Consider the following 18,610-nt stretch of genomic DNA (forward strand, 5'->3'; position numbering starts at 1 on the left):
ACATGCCTATTTTCCTCTAAGAAAAGAAGGGCCAGGCTCGGATTGCCTCACATACACGGCTGAGGAGCTGGTTCAGGCATTACCCATTTTTCTACCTGATCCTGAAACTGCCGTTCACCCACATTATTCTCCTCTCAGAGAGGAGCCCTCCCCTCTCCCTGCCCAAGGTCTGATGAACGCAAGCGCAGAGCCTGGCCCGGGGCGCTCACCGACCGCACCCCCACCCCCTGCCTGCCCAAAGGCCACCCCGACACAAACTTCACAGCTCTGCGAGCCCCCTGGTCCCCGCTGGCACCGGCCGCCCCGCGAGGCCTTTCCCTCCCAAACAAGGCGACGTTGGGCGGAGGCCTTTGCGGGCGGAGGCCTTTGCAGGAGAAGGAGCGTGTCCCTGTCGTGGCGGGGCTGTGATTTCCTCTGGTGTCATTTTTTTCTCTCTCCAGGTACGCTAAATCTCTGGATATATTAGTTTTTTCCCCGCCATACGTTAATTTTTCCTGTAGATATGCTACTCCCGCCACATGCTACCTTTCCTCACAAGCCTAGGCTAGGCTTTCCTCACTGGACGCTCTCCTTATCCCCTGGATATGTGCCTTCCCTGTGGGCATGCTAGTTTTTCCTCAGTGGGTGCGCTTGTTTTTCACCTGGATATGTTATTTTTGCCCCCACTGGGTACATCTTCCCTCTGGATATATTAGTTTTCCCCTGGATATGCTACTTTTTCCTCAGTGGAAACATCTCTCCCCTGGATGTGGTGTTTTTTTTTCCCTGAATATGTTATTTTTTCATTTTTGGAGACGGAAGTTTGGTCTCTGGACGGGCGAGCCCCCGGGGCTCCCCGCACCGCCGCCCGCGGAGCTCCGCAGCGTGCCGGGGGTAGCGGCGCTGCCGCCGTCAAACCCCCGCCTCGTCCCCGCGCCGGGGCGGTGCCTGTCGCTTTAAGGCGGCGCGTGCCCGCGCGCCGCGGGGCGGGGTTTGGCGGCGGCGCGCGGCGAGCGCTTCACCTGCAGCCCAGAGCGGGCGCCGAGCGGCGGCGGCGGCAGCGACCCCCTGGCCCCGGCACTGCGCAGCGCGGCACCGGGCGGCCAGCCGCACCGCCACGGCCCGGCGGGCGGGCGCCGCCGGGGCGATGAGGACCGGTTTGCGGGTGCTGCTGGTGCTGCTCCTTCCCGTCTGGGGCTCGGCGGCGGTAAGTGGGGCGCCCCGGGGGAGCGGGCGGGCTGACAGGCGGCATCTCCGGGCTCCGCGCCCCGCGGAGGTTCCGCTGCCGCTCCGCGCCCGCCGCTTGCGAGCTCGGCAGCCGCGGCAACTTAGGGGTCGGGGCGCGGAGCCGGTCCGCGGGGCCGGGGTGGGTGAGTGTCAGTGTGCGTGAGCGGCGCCCCCGCAGCTCCCTGCCGCTTTCACCGTTTTCCCCTTTTTTTCCCCTATCATTACAGTTTTTAGTTATTATTTTCTAGCGCTATCATTCGCCTTGAATCGAGTGCCTCAGCCACGCCGGCAAAACTTGCCGTCCGTAATGCGCCTCGCCAGATAAACTTCGGGGTAGCGGCGCGTCCCGGCGGCGGTGCCGCTGCGCCCGCCCGGTCCTGCGCGCCCCGCGGAGCCTCTGCGCCCCAGCGCGGCCGCGCAGCGCTGCCCGCTCCGTGCGAGACGTCCCTCCTTTGCCGGCGCCGTGGCGGTGCCTTTAACTTTTATTTTTACAAGCTCGTCAACGCACCGGGTGGGCCTGAACCGTGTGGGGGGCTAACGGTCTGAAAAGTTCGGGTTTTTTAGGGTTACCCCCCCTCAAATTAAGGGATATCTGCAGAGCATCAACAAATGCCTGAACGCGTGGCTGCAGTGTTACAGTGCGAGCCGGGCGGCTGCTGTTATTTCGTGTTGGACTGGCTGCAGAAACAAGAGCCGCTTATTTTTCTGCCTGAATCCCCCTGTGCTAAGTTGAATCTGTGAAGATGTCCCGAGTCCGAGCCCTCGGGAGGCTGGTGGGTGTGCAGGAGCAGCCCCAATGCGCTCTCATCTAGCGAGCGCCGTTATAATAATTGGGTGATTTCAGATTCAAAGCCTGTTATCCTCAGTCAGACCCTTTGAAATGTTTCCTAATGGCAACATCTTGCCAGCGCCGGTCAGAGTCCACAGAGCCGCTGCTTCCTTGCGCTTCCCATGCAGTAGCTGGCATCCGTCTCCCGAGCGTGATTTTTAGCAGAGTACGTTGGCTTGCTTTCTGCTTACTAAGCTCATCCGAAAGGACCCTTTGCTCCTCTTCCCTTCAGTCTCTCTCTGTAATTCAGTGTCGTCCGTGTGCAGGAGTGTTTCGGGAAGCCCGCGGGAGCTGTGCTCCTCTCCCCGGGGAGGTGGGTGCCCGCCTGGAGTTGCACTTTCTCGGGGAAGTGACTCTCCGAGTCCCCTGGCTTCAGCCTGCACGGCTGGGACTGGAGGCGTCGGAGGCGCAGCCTGCATCGCTAAGCGATGCTCTGGCTAGCCCTGCTGACAGTCCAAGTCCGGGAGCGTTAGAAATCCCTTGCCACCAGCACTTGTTTGTGCATAAATCACCTGGCACTTGTTAGGCATAAATCACTGGCTTATGTGCTTTCAGTGAGTTGGTTGGAGCTGAGGTCTGGGACCTTCCTTGCTGGGGAGTGTGCACTCCATCCCAAGGAGCTGGGACTACCATGACCAGACTAACCTGTCCCTGTGGCAGGGGCTGGTTCCCCGCTGCGTAGTCCAAAGTTGCAGCAGAGCAGCTGAGTGTTAAGCTGGATGCTTCCCTCTGGATCCTGGCAGGTTGTGTGTGGGGCTGTGCTATTCAGTGGCACTGTTAGATTTTTTTGATTGGCCATCCCCTCCATCCCCTCCATCCCCTCCATCCCCTCCATCCCCTCCATCCCCTCCATCCCCTCCATCCCCTCCATCCCCTCCATCCCCTCCATCCCCTCCATCCCCTCCATCCCCTCCATCCCCTCCCACTGCTGGGGCAAGTGCAGAGCCTGGAGGGTCACTGAGGCAGCAGCAGGCAGAGCCTTGGAGGCTGCTGCAGGGCAAAGGGGAAAGAGGGGGACTTTAGCTGGCCAGGAGCTCCTGAGGCTATGGCGAGCTGGGGTATTTCTCCTTCTTCAGTCCTGGGGCTTGCCCGGTTTCTCAATAGCAAAACTCAGGATTTGGATGTTGCAACATCAGGCCTTTGCGTGGCTCCAGTGCAAGCGCAGCTCGCCGTGATGAATTGCTGATCTTTGTTTCCTCCCCTCTTCTGACAGTGCCCAGTATCCCAGCCTTCCTACAAACAATGCTCTCTATTGTAGTCAGGCAACTATTTTCTGGCCCATTTTATTTTTGCAGCTACAGTATGGATCCATTCCAACAGATAGGCACTTAGCACAAGCGGTTTCTACTTGCACGCTGCTTTACTCTTCGGGTTTGCCTGTGCCTAAATACCTAGTCATTGGGTACAAAACATTTTCCCAAATGACAAGTGTCATGGTGTGTGTTTTCCTTGTGTTGTTTTGCAGGCACACAATGGGGATCTTACAGTTAGACCCACATGCAAGCCTGGCTTCTCAGAAGACGACTACACAGCATTTGTCTCCCAAAACATCATGGAAGGGCAGAAGTTACTCAAAGGTAAGTAGAATAAAAAGCTTAATAGGTGCTGCAATAACTGTATTTTCAGGAGGTGAAAAGAGGCTTAAAGATGCTGGTTTTGATGGTGAAATTGTCTGCAGAATTATGTTTGTAGGAGGATGAAACACTAAGTGGTTTACCTGAGCACAGTTTTGAATATAGATGAATCATTCAAAGTCCGCGTGCTGTCTGCTTCAGGTGGATTGTCTGCCTATAGTATGCGAGGTCATCACTTCACTTTTAAGTTTCCCACTCCCACCCCATCTGAAGGAACTCTACATTTGATATTTTAGAAAGTATTTTTATGTATGAAATTCTAAGATCCTTAAATTATCTCTGCTTTGAAATGCGTGATAAAGCAGACGTTGTTGTTGAAAATGTGGTAAACAAGCCTACAGACATTCTGTTCACAAATGTGGCATTCATTTTCATTACTGCCCCACTGACAACATGAAAACACAGGCAAAAAGAAACTACCAATTAGCTTTATAGTAATTGCAGGATTATAACCACTTTTGTGATTGTAAACTCTAAGACATCTTCGTAATCCAAATAACAATAGATTATCCTGTGCATTGATCTGTCTCTCTTTCAAGTTAAAAATAATTAAACTTTATATTTGCATGATGTAGAAAATCATTGTTTTACTCCAAGAGAATTTTTGAAGATCAAAATCTGCCCACACCTGCCCCTAGCACCCTCCTTGAGTTAAATCACTAACCATTAGGGGATGTTACAGCAGTTCTAAAAACATAGTATATGGTCGAAGTTGGGGAGCACATCAAGACTTGATGCTCTATTCAAGGGTTTATAAACCCTTTGCTGCTTTCTCCTGAGTCCATTTACTCACATGCATATGTATCTGCCAGAAAGCTGGGATTTCTGTCTTCCTTCAGAGCAAACACCTGCTCTGTTACTTTGATTTTTCTCGAAAGAGAGAGAGAGAGTTGTCAGTGTTCTTTCTGGCTTCAGCAGAATCCAGGACTGGACATTTTCTCTACATGAGTTGGCAATCAGTTTTGTTTCTGAGCCCAGTTGTCTTAGTTTTGCTGTTCAGGAATTCTCTTGACTGGCCTAGCATCAGTTAGTAAACGTTAGGGAGTTTATTTTTAGTTTGAAAGATAACCAAATAGGGATTTGACATAGACAAGCCCAAGAATACAGCAACACATGAAGAGACCAACTACCAATTGTTTACATATTTAGCAGCAATTTTCCCCAAACTTACATACTATAAGGCTTTACAGGTTGGTCTGTAAACTGAGTAGATTTCATGCTTTTTAGCTTTGGGAATTATTTAATAAACAATGTCCTCCAAATACTAGAAAATCATGTCATTAATGTACTTACTCAGAGGAGTATTTTTTGCAGTTCAGTGCTTGATAAATTGTGCTGCGTGTTGATGTAGGTGGACAATAGGGACAGAGCAGAAGGTCTGGTTAGAGGAGTTAGCTGGCAATGACTTTGAAGACAGCATAGTGGCTGTCATTTCATTTCGGTTGCAACTGATAATTTTTAAATATGGAATTGTATTTAGATAGGCTGTCAAGTTGATTTGAATGAAAATATATTTCTATTTAATTTTATCCTTTAGGGGCCAGTTGTAGTTTTACATTAGTCATGGCAAACCTGCCACTGATTTAGGGCTGAACTGGCCCTCAAGGTATTATGTATGCATGCACCACTTGTAAGATTCGTGTCCTGATAACATTGTCACGAGTTACGCGATTTATAAGCATTTTGTCAATTGAGGGAGAAAGAAAAAAAGTGCAAATGCTGTGTTTGCTAATAAGTAAACTGTCGTCTTTACACTTTCTAATCTACAGTCAAATACACGCTGCTGTTTATCATAGGGAGCAAATATATCTAATTAATTTGTACAATAATGGGGGAGAAAATCTGCTGCATAAAATTCTTCTTCATGCTTGTGTTGTTCTTTATATATACTGTAGCATGTAAAATTGGTAGTTTTCCAGTTTAGGTTTAATTTTACTTCCTAACACTTGATATGTCTGAAGCATAAAATGTTTATCTCTTTCTTCCATCTGGGTGAAGTATTGTACAATAGTTCAGACCAAAAATGGGTTCAGATTGCTTACATTATCATGTTTGATAGATTGACATATGTACTGTTTCACACCATCTTACCACGCAAAGCTTTGCTGCCAGCTACCACCATCTTATTCATCAGCATTCAGTAATTCATCTTCAGGCCAAATGGGACTGCTTGCCTGAAGAACGTAGGTAGGAATTCACCTTTTCGTGCTTTCATGGAATTGGGGGGAAAAAGCGTATATGTAGTTTGGATGGCTCTCGGGGGATTCCAGTGGGCAAACATGAAGTCTTCATGCTGCATAATCCTCACTTTGTCTTTAGGAAGGAGGTGTGGGGAGTCCTGGGACAGTTTATACTGCCTAAAGGCTTGCTCATCAGAAATCAGGTAGTATGTAGACCTCAGCATAGTGGTGAACTTCAGCCAGCATTGGGAAGTTCAGGTGTTATATGGTTTGGGGATGTGTGGCAATAAACCCAGCGTTTCCCTTTTAAGCTTTGTAATATCCAGCTCTCAAATGTATGCGGTGTTATGAATGTATCAAAATGAAAGTGCTTATAGTATTCTAGGTTTGAATCAAGTTAAACGCATAATGACTGCTTGTAATTGACTTATTCCAATGGAAATAGCTTAGCCTTAATTTGACAACAAGAGCTTTTACAGAGTCATTGTTTTATTACAAGTATGCCATAAGCTATTAACTACTACTTTGTGGTTCATCTTATTTGCCTGAGTCAGCTCTCTAACATCCTCAAAACATACAGATTCTAGCAGGAGCTATTTGTTACACAGTAATTAACTTGTTTATGATAAATGGATGGGAGAAATGTCACGGCATTTTGTTTTATGTATAAATGAAAAGCATTTGCATTCTAAAAATTTCATGTTAATTAGACTTAAAATAGTTTTCCCCAGTAGTGCCACAAATACCACATATTACACATCACTGCCAGCGTTGTAGCCTGATGGTGGGGTATTAGCCGAGTTGATTTGTGGAGCCAGTGCCTTCCTTAGAAATGCTGTCCCTGCATCTCTTAATAAAAGTTAGTGGGGTGTAATCTGTTATAGCTTTTGGTCTTTGTTTTTGTTTGCAGGATAATAAACTTAGTCTTGATGACTGATGCATGATAATGTTTAAAATAGGATCGTTAACTATTTTCTTCGTTAACCTAAGGAAAAATCTCACAGCTGCAGTATGGCTGAGGACAGTTACGGCATGGGTATCTTTTTCTCTTTGTTAATTATTAATGTTAACTTAAAAAGGTGAGAACATTGGTCCTGAGGGGTGGGGAGCAATGACATGCAGTCCAGGACTGACTCAGGGGATCTGGGTATTAACTCAGGTGTATGATGATGACTAGTGGCCTCTTGGGGAAGGAGAGAAACAAGGAGTAGGATGGTAAAAGTGATATGCAATAAGATCTAAGGGGGGCTGACACTCTTGATGTTGGGTTTATGCTCTTTTCCATTTTTGTAAGATTTTTGAAGGTTGTAATTAAAAATTTTTTTTCTAAATTAGAAATTCAAGTTTTATTGGCATGCTGTGAGACTGTGGAAACTGGTAGTGGGTGGAATGGCATCACGGTGTTAAATGCATTATTTTTCCAGCCTAGCACCATCACGGTTATAGCAGGTCACCTCTCAGAAATACAGCTAAACAACATAACTCAGAGCTTTCCCTACAATCAGGAGACAATGTAAGCACTTGAGATGTACAGCCCCTTTTTTGTTTTTCTGTGCGGCTCTTCATCTTCAGTGATTCATGTTTCTGTTTCCCATCCTAAATAGTGCCTATACTGATGTAGCAGGATAGCTTCACTTGTGTAGGCAGTTACGTTTGGGTAGAAGCGCGTGGAAACGCGGTTTATTTTCATACGGGAAGATGAATAAACTGTGCCAGCATGTTCTGCTTTAAGCAAGCGTATGAAACCAAAGGTAGCCAAGCTTCATGCAAATGTATAAAAATGTAATTGCTTCTACGCTAGGATTTTTACTAGTGTTAGTTTTGGTTAAAAACAAATAAATATAATACATAAAAACTTTACTGAAATACCTATTTTTTCATAAGAATTCAGTATCGAGGCCATCTCTCATAAGTTTTTTAGAGGTAGGATGTTCTTCATGGTCAAAGCTTTTTGTTCTCCCCACTGAGGTTTCAAAACCTCCGTCCTATTCAGCCTTCATCACCTCCAATAGTAAAACTTAGGAAGGCTGTGAATGCTTTTTAGAAAGTACAGAACAGGTAGACCAAAAAAACCTAACACTCCAAATCCTCATGGGATAGTGTAGAAGCAAACATTAAATTAAAAATAAAAAGGGGAGGGAGAACCTGAGCAAGCCTTTGCAAACTGTGTTTGAGTCTGGTTACTAGTAATTCATGTAGTAGTAACTGTAGGGATATATACTGTACCTCCTTTTGGAGGTAAATGTACTGTATTCTTGTGGTTGAGGTAATATAGGAAATTGAATGCGGAGTGTGTTAGTGAAATGTACTAACAGTTCTACTGGAAAATAATCTTACAGCCCCCAAATACTACTGCATACGTGAAATTTGGCCCCTGCAGAAGCATGAGACAAATAGTAATAGCTTTGGTAAGCGCCCAGAGGGAAGGAGCGTGCCCCTGGGGTAACAAACAGTAACCTAGCAAGCGAGCGTGTATCTGCCGTGTTGTGTGGCCCCAATGTGTGAACTGGCTAATGGGGACATTCTGCCCGTCTATATGTCTGGCTTCCCACTTCTCCTGGGTCTAGAGTCCAAAAAATGCATAGGTACCCGGCTGCTGCTAATTTTGTAGGAGCTTGGTTCTTAAAGGCTTCTGCAGGTCAAGGTCTGCCTCCGAAGCGTGCTTGGGAGGGTGCTCCATCCCAAAGGCATGCCGCCTGCGGCCGCAGGGCGTGCAGGGTGCCTGCGGTGCCGCCTGTGCACCCCGTCGTGCTTCATCTTCCGAGTGCCCTTTGGTGTGTTGTACAGGTGTTTCTCAGAAGCAAAGACCATGAGGCATGTTGGGATTTGTTCTGGTGTTTGGTGGGGTTTTTGAGCACCCCTTGAGGGTTGCTTGGTCCTCGTAGCAGTACAGAAGCTCTGCTGCAGCCTGCTGAAATACCCAGTGCCTTCTCCGAGCTGCTCCCAGTTTAAAAGACAGACTTTTCCGTTCATGCTTTCATTATTTTCTGGTCTGTGATTCTGCATGAAAAGCAGTTACTGAAGTTATCGTACACATAATTAGCTTCACAGTTCCCTAATAAAATCTGAAAGTAGGCGAAAGTCCACTGGGAACCCAGAACTCTTTCCCTAACCCTTCATCATTCCTTTCTTGGAGGAAAAAGAGGCAGACAGACATCAGATTTCTGTGTTAAGCTTGTACATGCTCCAGTGAAGCTGCCTCTCAGAAAACACTTCTCGCATTCCACAGGACAACTTCTTTTAAAAGCAGTTTCTCTTGATGGGCATGTTGCAAATCAAAACCGTAATTTCACTTGTGAGTTCCAGGGGAGACCCAAGACAGAGCTGCTGCAGATTGGGGAACTGCTGATGCATATTTATGTTTAATGTTATTCTTCAGATCTAACTTCTGACACAAAAATGATGTTTAAGATGACATTTTTATCTAAATAAAATTGCAGTTAATGAGACCGGAGTAGTCAATAACACTCTGTAGAGTTAATCCCCTTACACTGTTTAATAACTGTATATATTGCTTTCTAGATCAGAGCTTTGAACCAAATTCCTCAAACCCAAGTAAAATTACTTTTTTCTGCATTCTGGGGAGCTAACTGATTTTTATCTGAATAAATCTGCTTCTCCAACAACAGACTTGAAGCTTCTCTCTTTTTTCAGGAATTTGTCTGTTAAAGAATTGCGCTGCTTCAAATTAAGCACTCCAAACAAATAGATATTAAGGAAGAAAATGAAACAACTTCTGTTGAATAACTTATTCATTTCTTTATTTATGCTTAGCCTTTCAGGAAATAAGCCTTGTTTGGAACAGTATCAATTTATTATTTATTGTGAAATACCTGTTGTTTTGAACTCCAAACTGATAATGTTAGGTCTCTCAAGGTTAGAAAATGTTAATTTTAGAGTCGCTTCTTTGTTAAAAAATTGACTCTCGCTGACAGAGCTCATGAGCTCTGATCTCACAGAGCAGATGCTGAAAGCATTCTGGAAATTCTGTTTTCTTGCATATGGTAAATGAAACTTATTTATTTTAGCAGTGAAATATTTTCTTCCTTAATTCTCATTGACCTAATGCCAGTTCTCATTGCCTAATTCCATTGATATTTATGTGCACAGCTCCTTCTGCCTTAATTTCTACCCTGGAAATGAGTATAATGTTTTTCTAGAGGTACCTTATTTCATTGCAAACTAAAGCTGGTGAAGTACTTAGTTCGACAGTAGCATGGGCCATGTCCATAGCTCACAGAATATTTTAGTAATATAGATAATACTTAAAAGTCTTGTTTGAAGGGCAGGAAGAGATTAAAACTACAGAGGATAGGATTTCATTGGAAATCTGCTTCTTTGTATTTTTTCGTATAATAGAATGAATTTGAGTAACATGGGGAAGAAGGGAGTTTCTATTTGATTTGAGGTTACTGGTATATTCAGAACTAGTGCCATTCCTGTATAAAACCTACTTTATTTTTAGGCAAATGGAAATAGTAAGAACTAAGACCAGAAAGTGGTGTTTGAAAAATAAAGACCAATATTTGCCTCCGGGAACTCCAGTTTCGAATGGTTTGACAAGTGTTTTGAGATGAACCTGTGCCAGTGACTAGCAACCAGTTTCTCCAGGACCCAGATTTTGAGCACTGCAATAGGAATTTATGCTGGTTTGATGGACTTGATCTGTATCCATGTTTGTGTGCATAAACCTTTTGTGCACTAGCCCAAGGTTCTGAAGAGCATTTGGCTTCACGTTCAACTTTCCTTTTGGTGCTTAAATGACCCTGCAATGTTGCTTTTTCAGGTAAAGCTCAGAAGTGTCCTTGGCCAGCTGTGCCATCAGAGGGTTTTCTTACTGGTCAGTCTACTGTCATATATTGGTTTTGATATTTTGTTTAAATATTTATTTATTAGTATTTCTGAAAGGAGAGGCTGAGAGAGCTGGGATTGTTTAGCCTGGAGAAGAGATGTCCCAGGGGGAGGCTTTATCATCGTGTATAAATACCTCATGGGAGGGTGTAGAGATGATGGAGCCAGGCTCTTCTCAGTGGCGCACAGAGAACGGGCAAAAGGAAATGGGTACGAACTGAAATGCAGGACATTCCATGTAAATGTGGGAAGAAACTTTCAGTGTGAGGGTTGTCAGACACTGGAAGAGGTTGCTCAGAGATGTTGTGGAGTCTCCATCCTTGGAGATACTCAAAACCCAACTGGACACAGTCCTGGAGTCTGCTCTGGCTAGTCCTGTGCTAAGCAGGGGCTTGGATGAGACGCTCTGCAGAGGTGCCTTCTAGCCTCCACTGCGCTGTGGTCCTGTGAAACGCTTTACAGGTGAATGTATGAAAAGGCAGAGTGATGAACTGAGCTTTTCTGCAAATACAGATCAAATAGCTTCAATTAAAAACATTACAACAGCCTGCAAAAAAATGATCCTTACAGGTAATTCCTGTTTCTGTAACTTCTTGGAAGCATAACCTCTAAAGAGAGAAGAATTGAAACACCAGTGCATGGTTTAACCCCAGGCGGCAGCTCAGCCCCAGCCAGCCGCTCGCTCACTCCCCACAGGGGGATGGGGGAGAGAATCAGAAGAGTAAAAGTGAGAAAACTCGTGGGCTGAGATAAAGACAGTTTAATAGGTAAAGCAAAAGCCACACGCTCAAGCCAAGCAAACCAAGGAATTCATTCACTGCTTCCCATCGGCAGGCAGGTGTTTGGCCATCGCCAGGAAAGCAGGGCTCCATCACACGTAACGGTGACTGGGAAAGACAAACGCCATCACTCCGAACGTCCCCCCTTCCCCCTTCTTCCCCAGCTTTATCCGCTGAGCATGATGCCATATGGTGTGGGACAGCCCTTTGGGCAGCTGGGGTCAGCTGTCCCGGCCGTGTCCCCTCCCAGCTCCCTGTGCACCCCCAGCCTGCTCGCTGGTGGGGTGGGGGGAGGAGCAGAAAGGGCCTTGACTCTGTGTAAGCACTGCTCAGCAGTAACACAAACATCCGTGTATTAGCAACATTGTTTCCAGTGCAAATCCAAAACATAGCCCCATACTAGCTAATATGGAAAAAATTAACTCTATCCCGGTTAAAACCAGCGCAACCAGGGACCAGCATTCTGCTGTTTGCTTCCATTAATGTCCAGACTTAACTTAGGCATAGTTTATCTCCTGGCATAAGGAAATGTTACACTTAAATTTGAAAAGCTCTTGGTTTCTTTATTTTTACTAGAATAAAAGGAGAACATATGGAGTTTCTGTTTTCCCAAAATACTTGTCATTAGTACTGGCTGCTTCGCTTCTTTCAGCAGAATCTTTCCCAAGCGAGTATTCTGCAATATAAAAAATAGTTGGGCTGAACAAGATTTCTTTTTGCCACAGGCTTTATGATTTTTCTTGCTTATATTCATTGTCCCTATTTTATTTATTAATTTTGAATTGCAGTTGCACAGAGGGAGAGAGAAGTAGCAAATGTTCTGGCATATGGGCTGCACTGTCATTGGAAAAAGCGACTTTCAGCCGCTCTTGCTGTCCCATGCCTCATGACCCCAGGCTCCGGCATCTCTGTCTGCCAGCCTGTTAAGATTCCTGCTTTCTGGTCCCTTCCAATACAAAATTTTAATTATTTTTTGCTTTGCCCTCACTGCTTTCCTGCCACTGTTCCTCACCACTTGCCAGCGTTTTGTAATAGAGAGCCAGTGGCAGTAATTCAGCGCGCTGCTAGTTATGCTGTGCAATAGCTGCTGCTCGGAGGGGTCACATAAGCTACAGCCTATTAACATTAGCATGGTAATAGCAGCCACTATGTGGAACGCACAGTGGGAATGTTGGAAGCTCCTCCAAGGACCCTGAAGATATGTATGGGCCACCCATGAAGGAGGAAAAAAAAAATTGCCCTTTCTGCTTTGAAATGAGCCAATCTGTGTGTTTCAGCGATACCCGGAAGCACTGCAATCATTAAGGCTATTACTATGCCTATTATAAATCACAATTTTGCAGCAGTTCATAGATTAGTCACAAAAATTACTTTTAGTCTAAAATTTTGTTATACTGAGTTTGTCTAGTAGCAATTCCAATCCTTATTAAACAAAATTGTCTTTAAAACAATTATGAATATAGCAATTATCCAAAGATAAATAGTCAAGATTACAAAAATTGTTCTGTACAAAGCTATGTGTCAGCCCGCTGTGTCGGTTCGTGTCTGGAGAATCATAAAAGGCAGGTCAGTGAAACAAACAGTTGTTACTTTGTTGTGTAGCAGGAAAAGCATATTGGGATTTTTGGTATATGAAGTAAAAACATCAAGGAACAAGCTTGTGAAGATGGTAGAAAATAAAGAAATGGCTGCATTTGTAAAAGTGCAAATCAGGACTAGTTTAAAGCATAAAATTTAATAAGCTGTTTGTTCCTGATATAGTCAGTGTGGTGATTAATGGATAACTCTCTATAAATCAACCCTGAGTGTTTGGTATCTGCCCTGTAGTTGCTTCTGGCTGTACAGTTTTTTTCGAGACGTCTCACTGATTTCACTGAGAGCTGTTTGTGATATTACCAGGACCTCCTCGTGCTCGTTGCAATCTGTTCGTTGGTGTTTCGTGGACTCATAGAAAAATAGGCTGGGGGAACTCAAGAAGATGTCTAATGCGCGCTCCTTCCTCAAGGCACGGGCAGCTCCTTTGTAATAGGTTTGTCCCCAGTGTGGTCTTGAAAATCCAATCGTAGGGACCGCAGCCAATATATTATATTGCTTCTCCCCTTTGTTTCCTTTGCGTTTAAGCTGAAGCTCTCTCGATACAATTTAAACCTGTTGCAATTTGTGTTATTTGTCGTAGACACAGAGAACAGTTGTTGCTTCCCCCCCCCCACGCTTGAAAGTATTTCTTTTTTCAGCTCCTGTAGGCTGAACCACCCATTTGTTCCCTTTCATGTGTCATGCCTGGGCTCCCTTCTCTGAGCCCTTATCTTTACTACTAGCTTGATGCCCCAAGTTGATCTGACTATGCTAGCCAAGTCTCGCAGTGCTGAACAGACAAGGAGGATTACTTTGCCTGTTTTGCAGGCAATACTCCAGTTGATTTATCTAATGTGGTGATTGCTTTCTTTTCTTAACAGTATGACACTGTTGACTCATGTTCAGCTTGTGATCCAGTATAACCTCCCACACCGTTTTTTTGAAGAACTGCTACCTACCCAGTCATTTTCTATACATGTAGTTGATTAATCCTGCTGAATTGGGTTACTTTGCTCCCCTTCTGTTGAATTACATCTTTTTTTTTTTTATCGGCCTGCTCTGAGTTGTTGGGATTGTTTTGAATTCTAATCTTGACCTCCAACAGAGTTGCAGTTGCATCCTGCTTTCCTATCATTTGCAGATGTAACAAGCATATGCTGCATTCCTGTATCTGTTCTGTTAATAAACACATTGAACAAAACCAGTTCAGAACAGACTGTCGCAGAGCCCATGTGATAGACCCTTCTGCCCTGACCATGAACCATTAAAACTTACGCTCTGGGTGAAGTTATTGAAATAACTAAAATTAAAGTAGTGGCTTGTAATCTGAGCCTTTTATGTCTTGACGTTGTATATCTGGGATCTGTAGGAACACAAATGCAAATATCTCCATTTGTCAGTACTTTTCCTGGATTTTGTAAGTTACAAACGTTAGGATCTTTGAATTTTCACCATCTAGAAACATTCCAGATCAAAAGCCTAGGATAGGTCTCGTGCAAGTTGAATAAAATGCTGTTGCTGCTGGAGGGGAAGGACTGCTTCAATTCTCTGTCCAGTATTGGAGACACTGAATTTGTAGGCGTTTTTAAATGCCCCAACTCAGCTGCTGGCCAGCACCAGGGGTCTGTTTCCAGGCTACAGGACATGCTTTTCGGGCTGCTTTCCCCCAAGCCTCTAGCGTGGTCTGCTCAGTGGAGGATATTTTTGTTGTAGCCCAATGTAAGTGGAAAGAACAGGATTAAATTAAAGCTGAAGTAGTAAACGGGAGTGTTGTACCAATGTGTGAAGTATGGTCTCTTCAGTATAGTCTGTTTCCAGTGTACTGATGGTTGAGGATTTTGGCCTTTGCTGTGTCCCATTTCCCATCCTGTGATGTGTGTCTGATCTTGTAATGTGTTGAGGCCAAGATGTTTGCTCTGCACAAAACAGTTAGGCATGGCACTGCCTGTTTTTATCATATCTGTATTATTCATAAAGCTTATTAGAAGGCCCAGCCCACACTTAAATATTTTACTGTTTAGTATCTCTGTTTAATTTTGCCTGTCATGCCTGTGTGTTTTTGGTAACTGAAGCAAGCCAGATGCATGCTGATCTCTGTGTTAGAGGAAGAGACTCCCTCTGCTGATAAGATCTGATTCTGGAGCATCTCACTTCAGGGGGGAGAAGAGAGTAGGGCTAGTGGATTTCCAGATGGAAAATTATTTATAGAGTATTCTTCCTCCAGTGAAAGTGCTTCCCCAGGGAATCAGAAAAAGTCATCATTCCAGGTCCTGTATGCCTTGCTACTTGTCTTTCAGGAGCCTAATTATTGCTGGCTGGTTGCTTAGCTCCCTTGAAAACAGAAGGTTTACACAACTGCACATGAAAGGCAACTGTTTTGCTCATCTCCAGAAGCTTTAAATATTTTTATTTTGTGCCTGAATTATTTGGGTGAATTATTCTTTCATTTATTTATCTTTTCATGGGCTTCTGAACATTCTTCAATTCATTCAATGTCCTTTTGACCCCTGTTAGAGGATAAAGAAATGTGGGTAAATAGCATTAAAAAAAGGATTTCTTTATGTTGTTTGGGCTTTTCCTTTCCTGTGGAGAGAAGGGATAGGTTGAGGATGAAGAAGGATACGTGCGCGGTTGCTTGGACAAAGGAGAAACTACAGGTCATGGTAAGATTTGGTGTGATGAAATCTTCTTCAAGGATGGCAGCTATCAAAAATGTTTGGATTGCACCCAAAGATTGCCTTATACTGTGCTCAAACTACAAGAAGAGACCCTCATCAGGAGAAGTTTAATGATCTCTAGATCACTAAACTCTAGATGCTTGTTCAAATAACTGAATAGTAGATTGATTATCTCTGTGCAAAGTTTAGCAAAAGAGATTTTTTTTGTTTGTTTGTTTGCCTGGAGTTTGGGACGTAAGAGGAATTGAAAGTTAAAAGGCTGGTTGCTATACCTGATGACAAGCAAGCTACTTGAATCACGCAGGATGGTTTTGATACCACCTGACTGGAAGAAACCCAAGTAGAAGGGTTGCGTGGGGCAGTGGGCAGTTAGAAACATTGGGTTTTATGTTAGACATAAGAGGTTTAGTGCCATACTGATCCCTGAATACCTGTTGCATCAGTCTTTGCAGGAATTTCTGCGAGTGGTGAATTAACTGCGGTGTTTTGGCAAAGCTCACTGCAGACGATGCATTCCACTGGAATGAATTTTCCTAGTATTTTCAATAAAACAAAGTTTTATTTTCCCTTTCTACTGTGAATTGAGGCATAATGCTGGCTATATCCTGTTAAATAGCAGCAGAACTGAGCAATAGTGGCACAGCTGGTTTTACCTTTACAATAATATAGCAGGTTTCATTGCCTGCGAAGACGTGATGACGAAGCAAAGTTCTGTTAATGCAGCAGTAGTGTCCTTTGGCAAAGCAACTGTAAGAGGGAGAGTTTAACATCTGTGGAGTGGGGTTGCTCCTGGAGAAAACAACAGAAAATTAAAATGAGGGTGGGTGGGAGGAAGAGAGATTGCATGCTGAGTGCCGGGAGACTTGGGTACCCCACAAAACTGCTGGGCCGTGGTTCATGTTGGGTCTGGACAACTCCAGAAGTGGTGCGTATTATGGAGACCTAAAGGGAAGACAAAATTTCTGCCACAGTTTAACAGCCTAAGTGATTTTTTTCAACCTTTCATCTGCATTGGGGTCCCTTGTGAACAGACTCGGATTGCAATTTACGTGTCTGCACCTCCAAGAAAAATTTGTAGGGAATCCAGACACCAAGAAACCTACTGTTCTTAGGACAGCTGTCCTGAAAAAAAGGGGGGGGGGGGGGGGGGGAAGAAAGAAAGAAAGAAAGAAAGAAAAAAAGCTCAAGGTTATATACCAAAATCAGTAGCACATGCTCAAAAAAAGTGAATATCTGGTGAATGTCAATTAAGTACTTCCCCAGCTAATAAATAGCTTAGGAGGTATAAAATTTAATACAAAATTGCAGAAGCCTTTGAAGAACACTTTTAAATCGGACTCATTGGAAGCAGGAGATTTAACACTGACCTGTTCAGAGGTGAGTACTGAAAAAGATGTGATGGAATGAGAGTACATTTCTTGAATATAGAGGCATTTTGACTTAAGCTTTTCTTCGTTAGGTGGCTTTTGGAACAGTTTATTTTTAGTTCTTGTGTAACACATCAGCCAAATTGCACTGGTGAATAGTGTCCTATTTATTTATGAGCCTAATTCGAAGTGTTTCTGAAGGCTTGGCTGGCTTGGGAGTGGATCGCTGTGCCACAGAAATAGTGTGAGGAGCAACTGCGTATAGTTTTTCACATGGCCATGCCTACAGTTTCCGCTCTCTTCGGTCTTAAAACAGATCTGTTGCCTGTGTAAGGATCTCAAGCACCAGAATGATCTCACTTCCCTTCTTTTCTTTCCCCATCATGGTCACCTATGGGAAGCAAATGAGGACAGCATTAGGCACGCTCTGTCTTGGGCAAAGAGCTTTTTTTTATTTTGTTATAGAGCTTTCTTTGAGAGGTGAGCAGATGAACAACGGAATCTGCTCTGAGGTCACCCAGACATGATGTAGTAGTTATGAGTTTATTTGGAAATCGGAGCAAACCAAACTTTGCCCCTGTTGGCTTGCTTCCTGACGAGCGGTACCCCCTGTTTTTTCCAGTCATGTGTTTTTTCCTAATCCCAATGGCAGTCATTTTTTTTGGCACTTACAGTTAGGAGAAAAAACATAAAATGAAGTAATACATGGCATTTGTTTTGGCCTTAGTCATGACTCATGAATAGGAATAACATCTGTGCTGATAGTTTTTTGTGATGTATAACCAGATTGAATGAACAAAGTTTTCATTTATTGCTGTTCTTTTGCCATTGTTATATTTAGGGAGCTCCAGTGTAAAGAGTGGAAGTAATGCTTGTATATTACTCATGTATAGATCAGAATTTATATACGTCTTCTGAATTTTAATTTAGCCACTGTATATTTTTAAACTAAAAATGGCTTTTTGCCTTTCCCTGAGCTTTACAAAACTTTTTCAAGATCCCTCCCAAATCTTATGCTGTTGAAGACTCGTACTGCTGCCAAGTCTACACTATTCTTTTAATTAAAAGACAAAAAAAAAAGTGAAACTTCGACTGGACGTAAATCCTTATAATCCTGAAATGATGTAAATCAGTGCAACTCCCAAAGTCATTGGAACTATTCTGACTTACATCTAGTGAAAATCTGGCACATAATATTCCTGCTGGTCTTTTCTTTTGCCCAATAGTTGCTCTACATGGAGTTGGCACTGCAGACAAAGCGCTCTCTTACTAGCTGATAGAGGGTGGCACGGCTTCCAGCACTGCTGATTCAGCACAGCAGAGGCCATTTTCCTGATTTCTTTGTGAGCTAGATTAAATTACCCTGCAGGCTGGACTGGAGCCACAGGCCACAGTTTTACAGCCTTATAACATGGTATCCTAGCCCATGGCATCCGAGAGGTCTGGCTGTGCGTAAAGCTCTTCTGCTTCGCTGCAAAGGATTTTTAGATTTGGCGATCTCTCTCTTTAGA

The 18,610-nt window shown here is 44.1% G+C and overlaps 1 protein-coding gene across 1 annotated transcript in view; it reads left to right on the top strand.

The window, feature by feature from the left end:
* The first annotated feature begins 1,038 nt into the window (after positions 1-1,038).
* CDH4 (cadherin 4) overlaps positions 1,039-18,610 on the top strand; it is a 461,862-nt gene continuing 444,290 nt past the window's right edge. Inside the window, exons 1-2 of the mRNA XM_087750192.1 lie at positions 1,039-1,186; positions 3,501-3,612. Coding sequence (XP_087606318.1) covers positions 1,127-1,186; positions 3,501-3,612 — 172 coding nt within the window. The 5' untranslated portion in view covers positions 1,039-1,126. The remainder of the gene's footprint in view (positions 1,187-3,500; positions 3,613-18,610) is intronic.

This window comes from Nipponia nippon, unplaced genomic scaffold (genome assembly GCF_047370975.1).
Source record: "Nipponia nippon isolate SJK-2023a ecotype South Korea unplaced genomic scaffold, ASM4737097v1 scaffold_13, whole genome shotgun sequence".
Lineage (NCBI taxonomy): Eukaryota > Metazoa > Chordata > Aves > Pelecaniformes > Threskiornithidae > Nipponia > Nipponia nippon.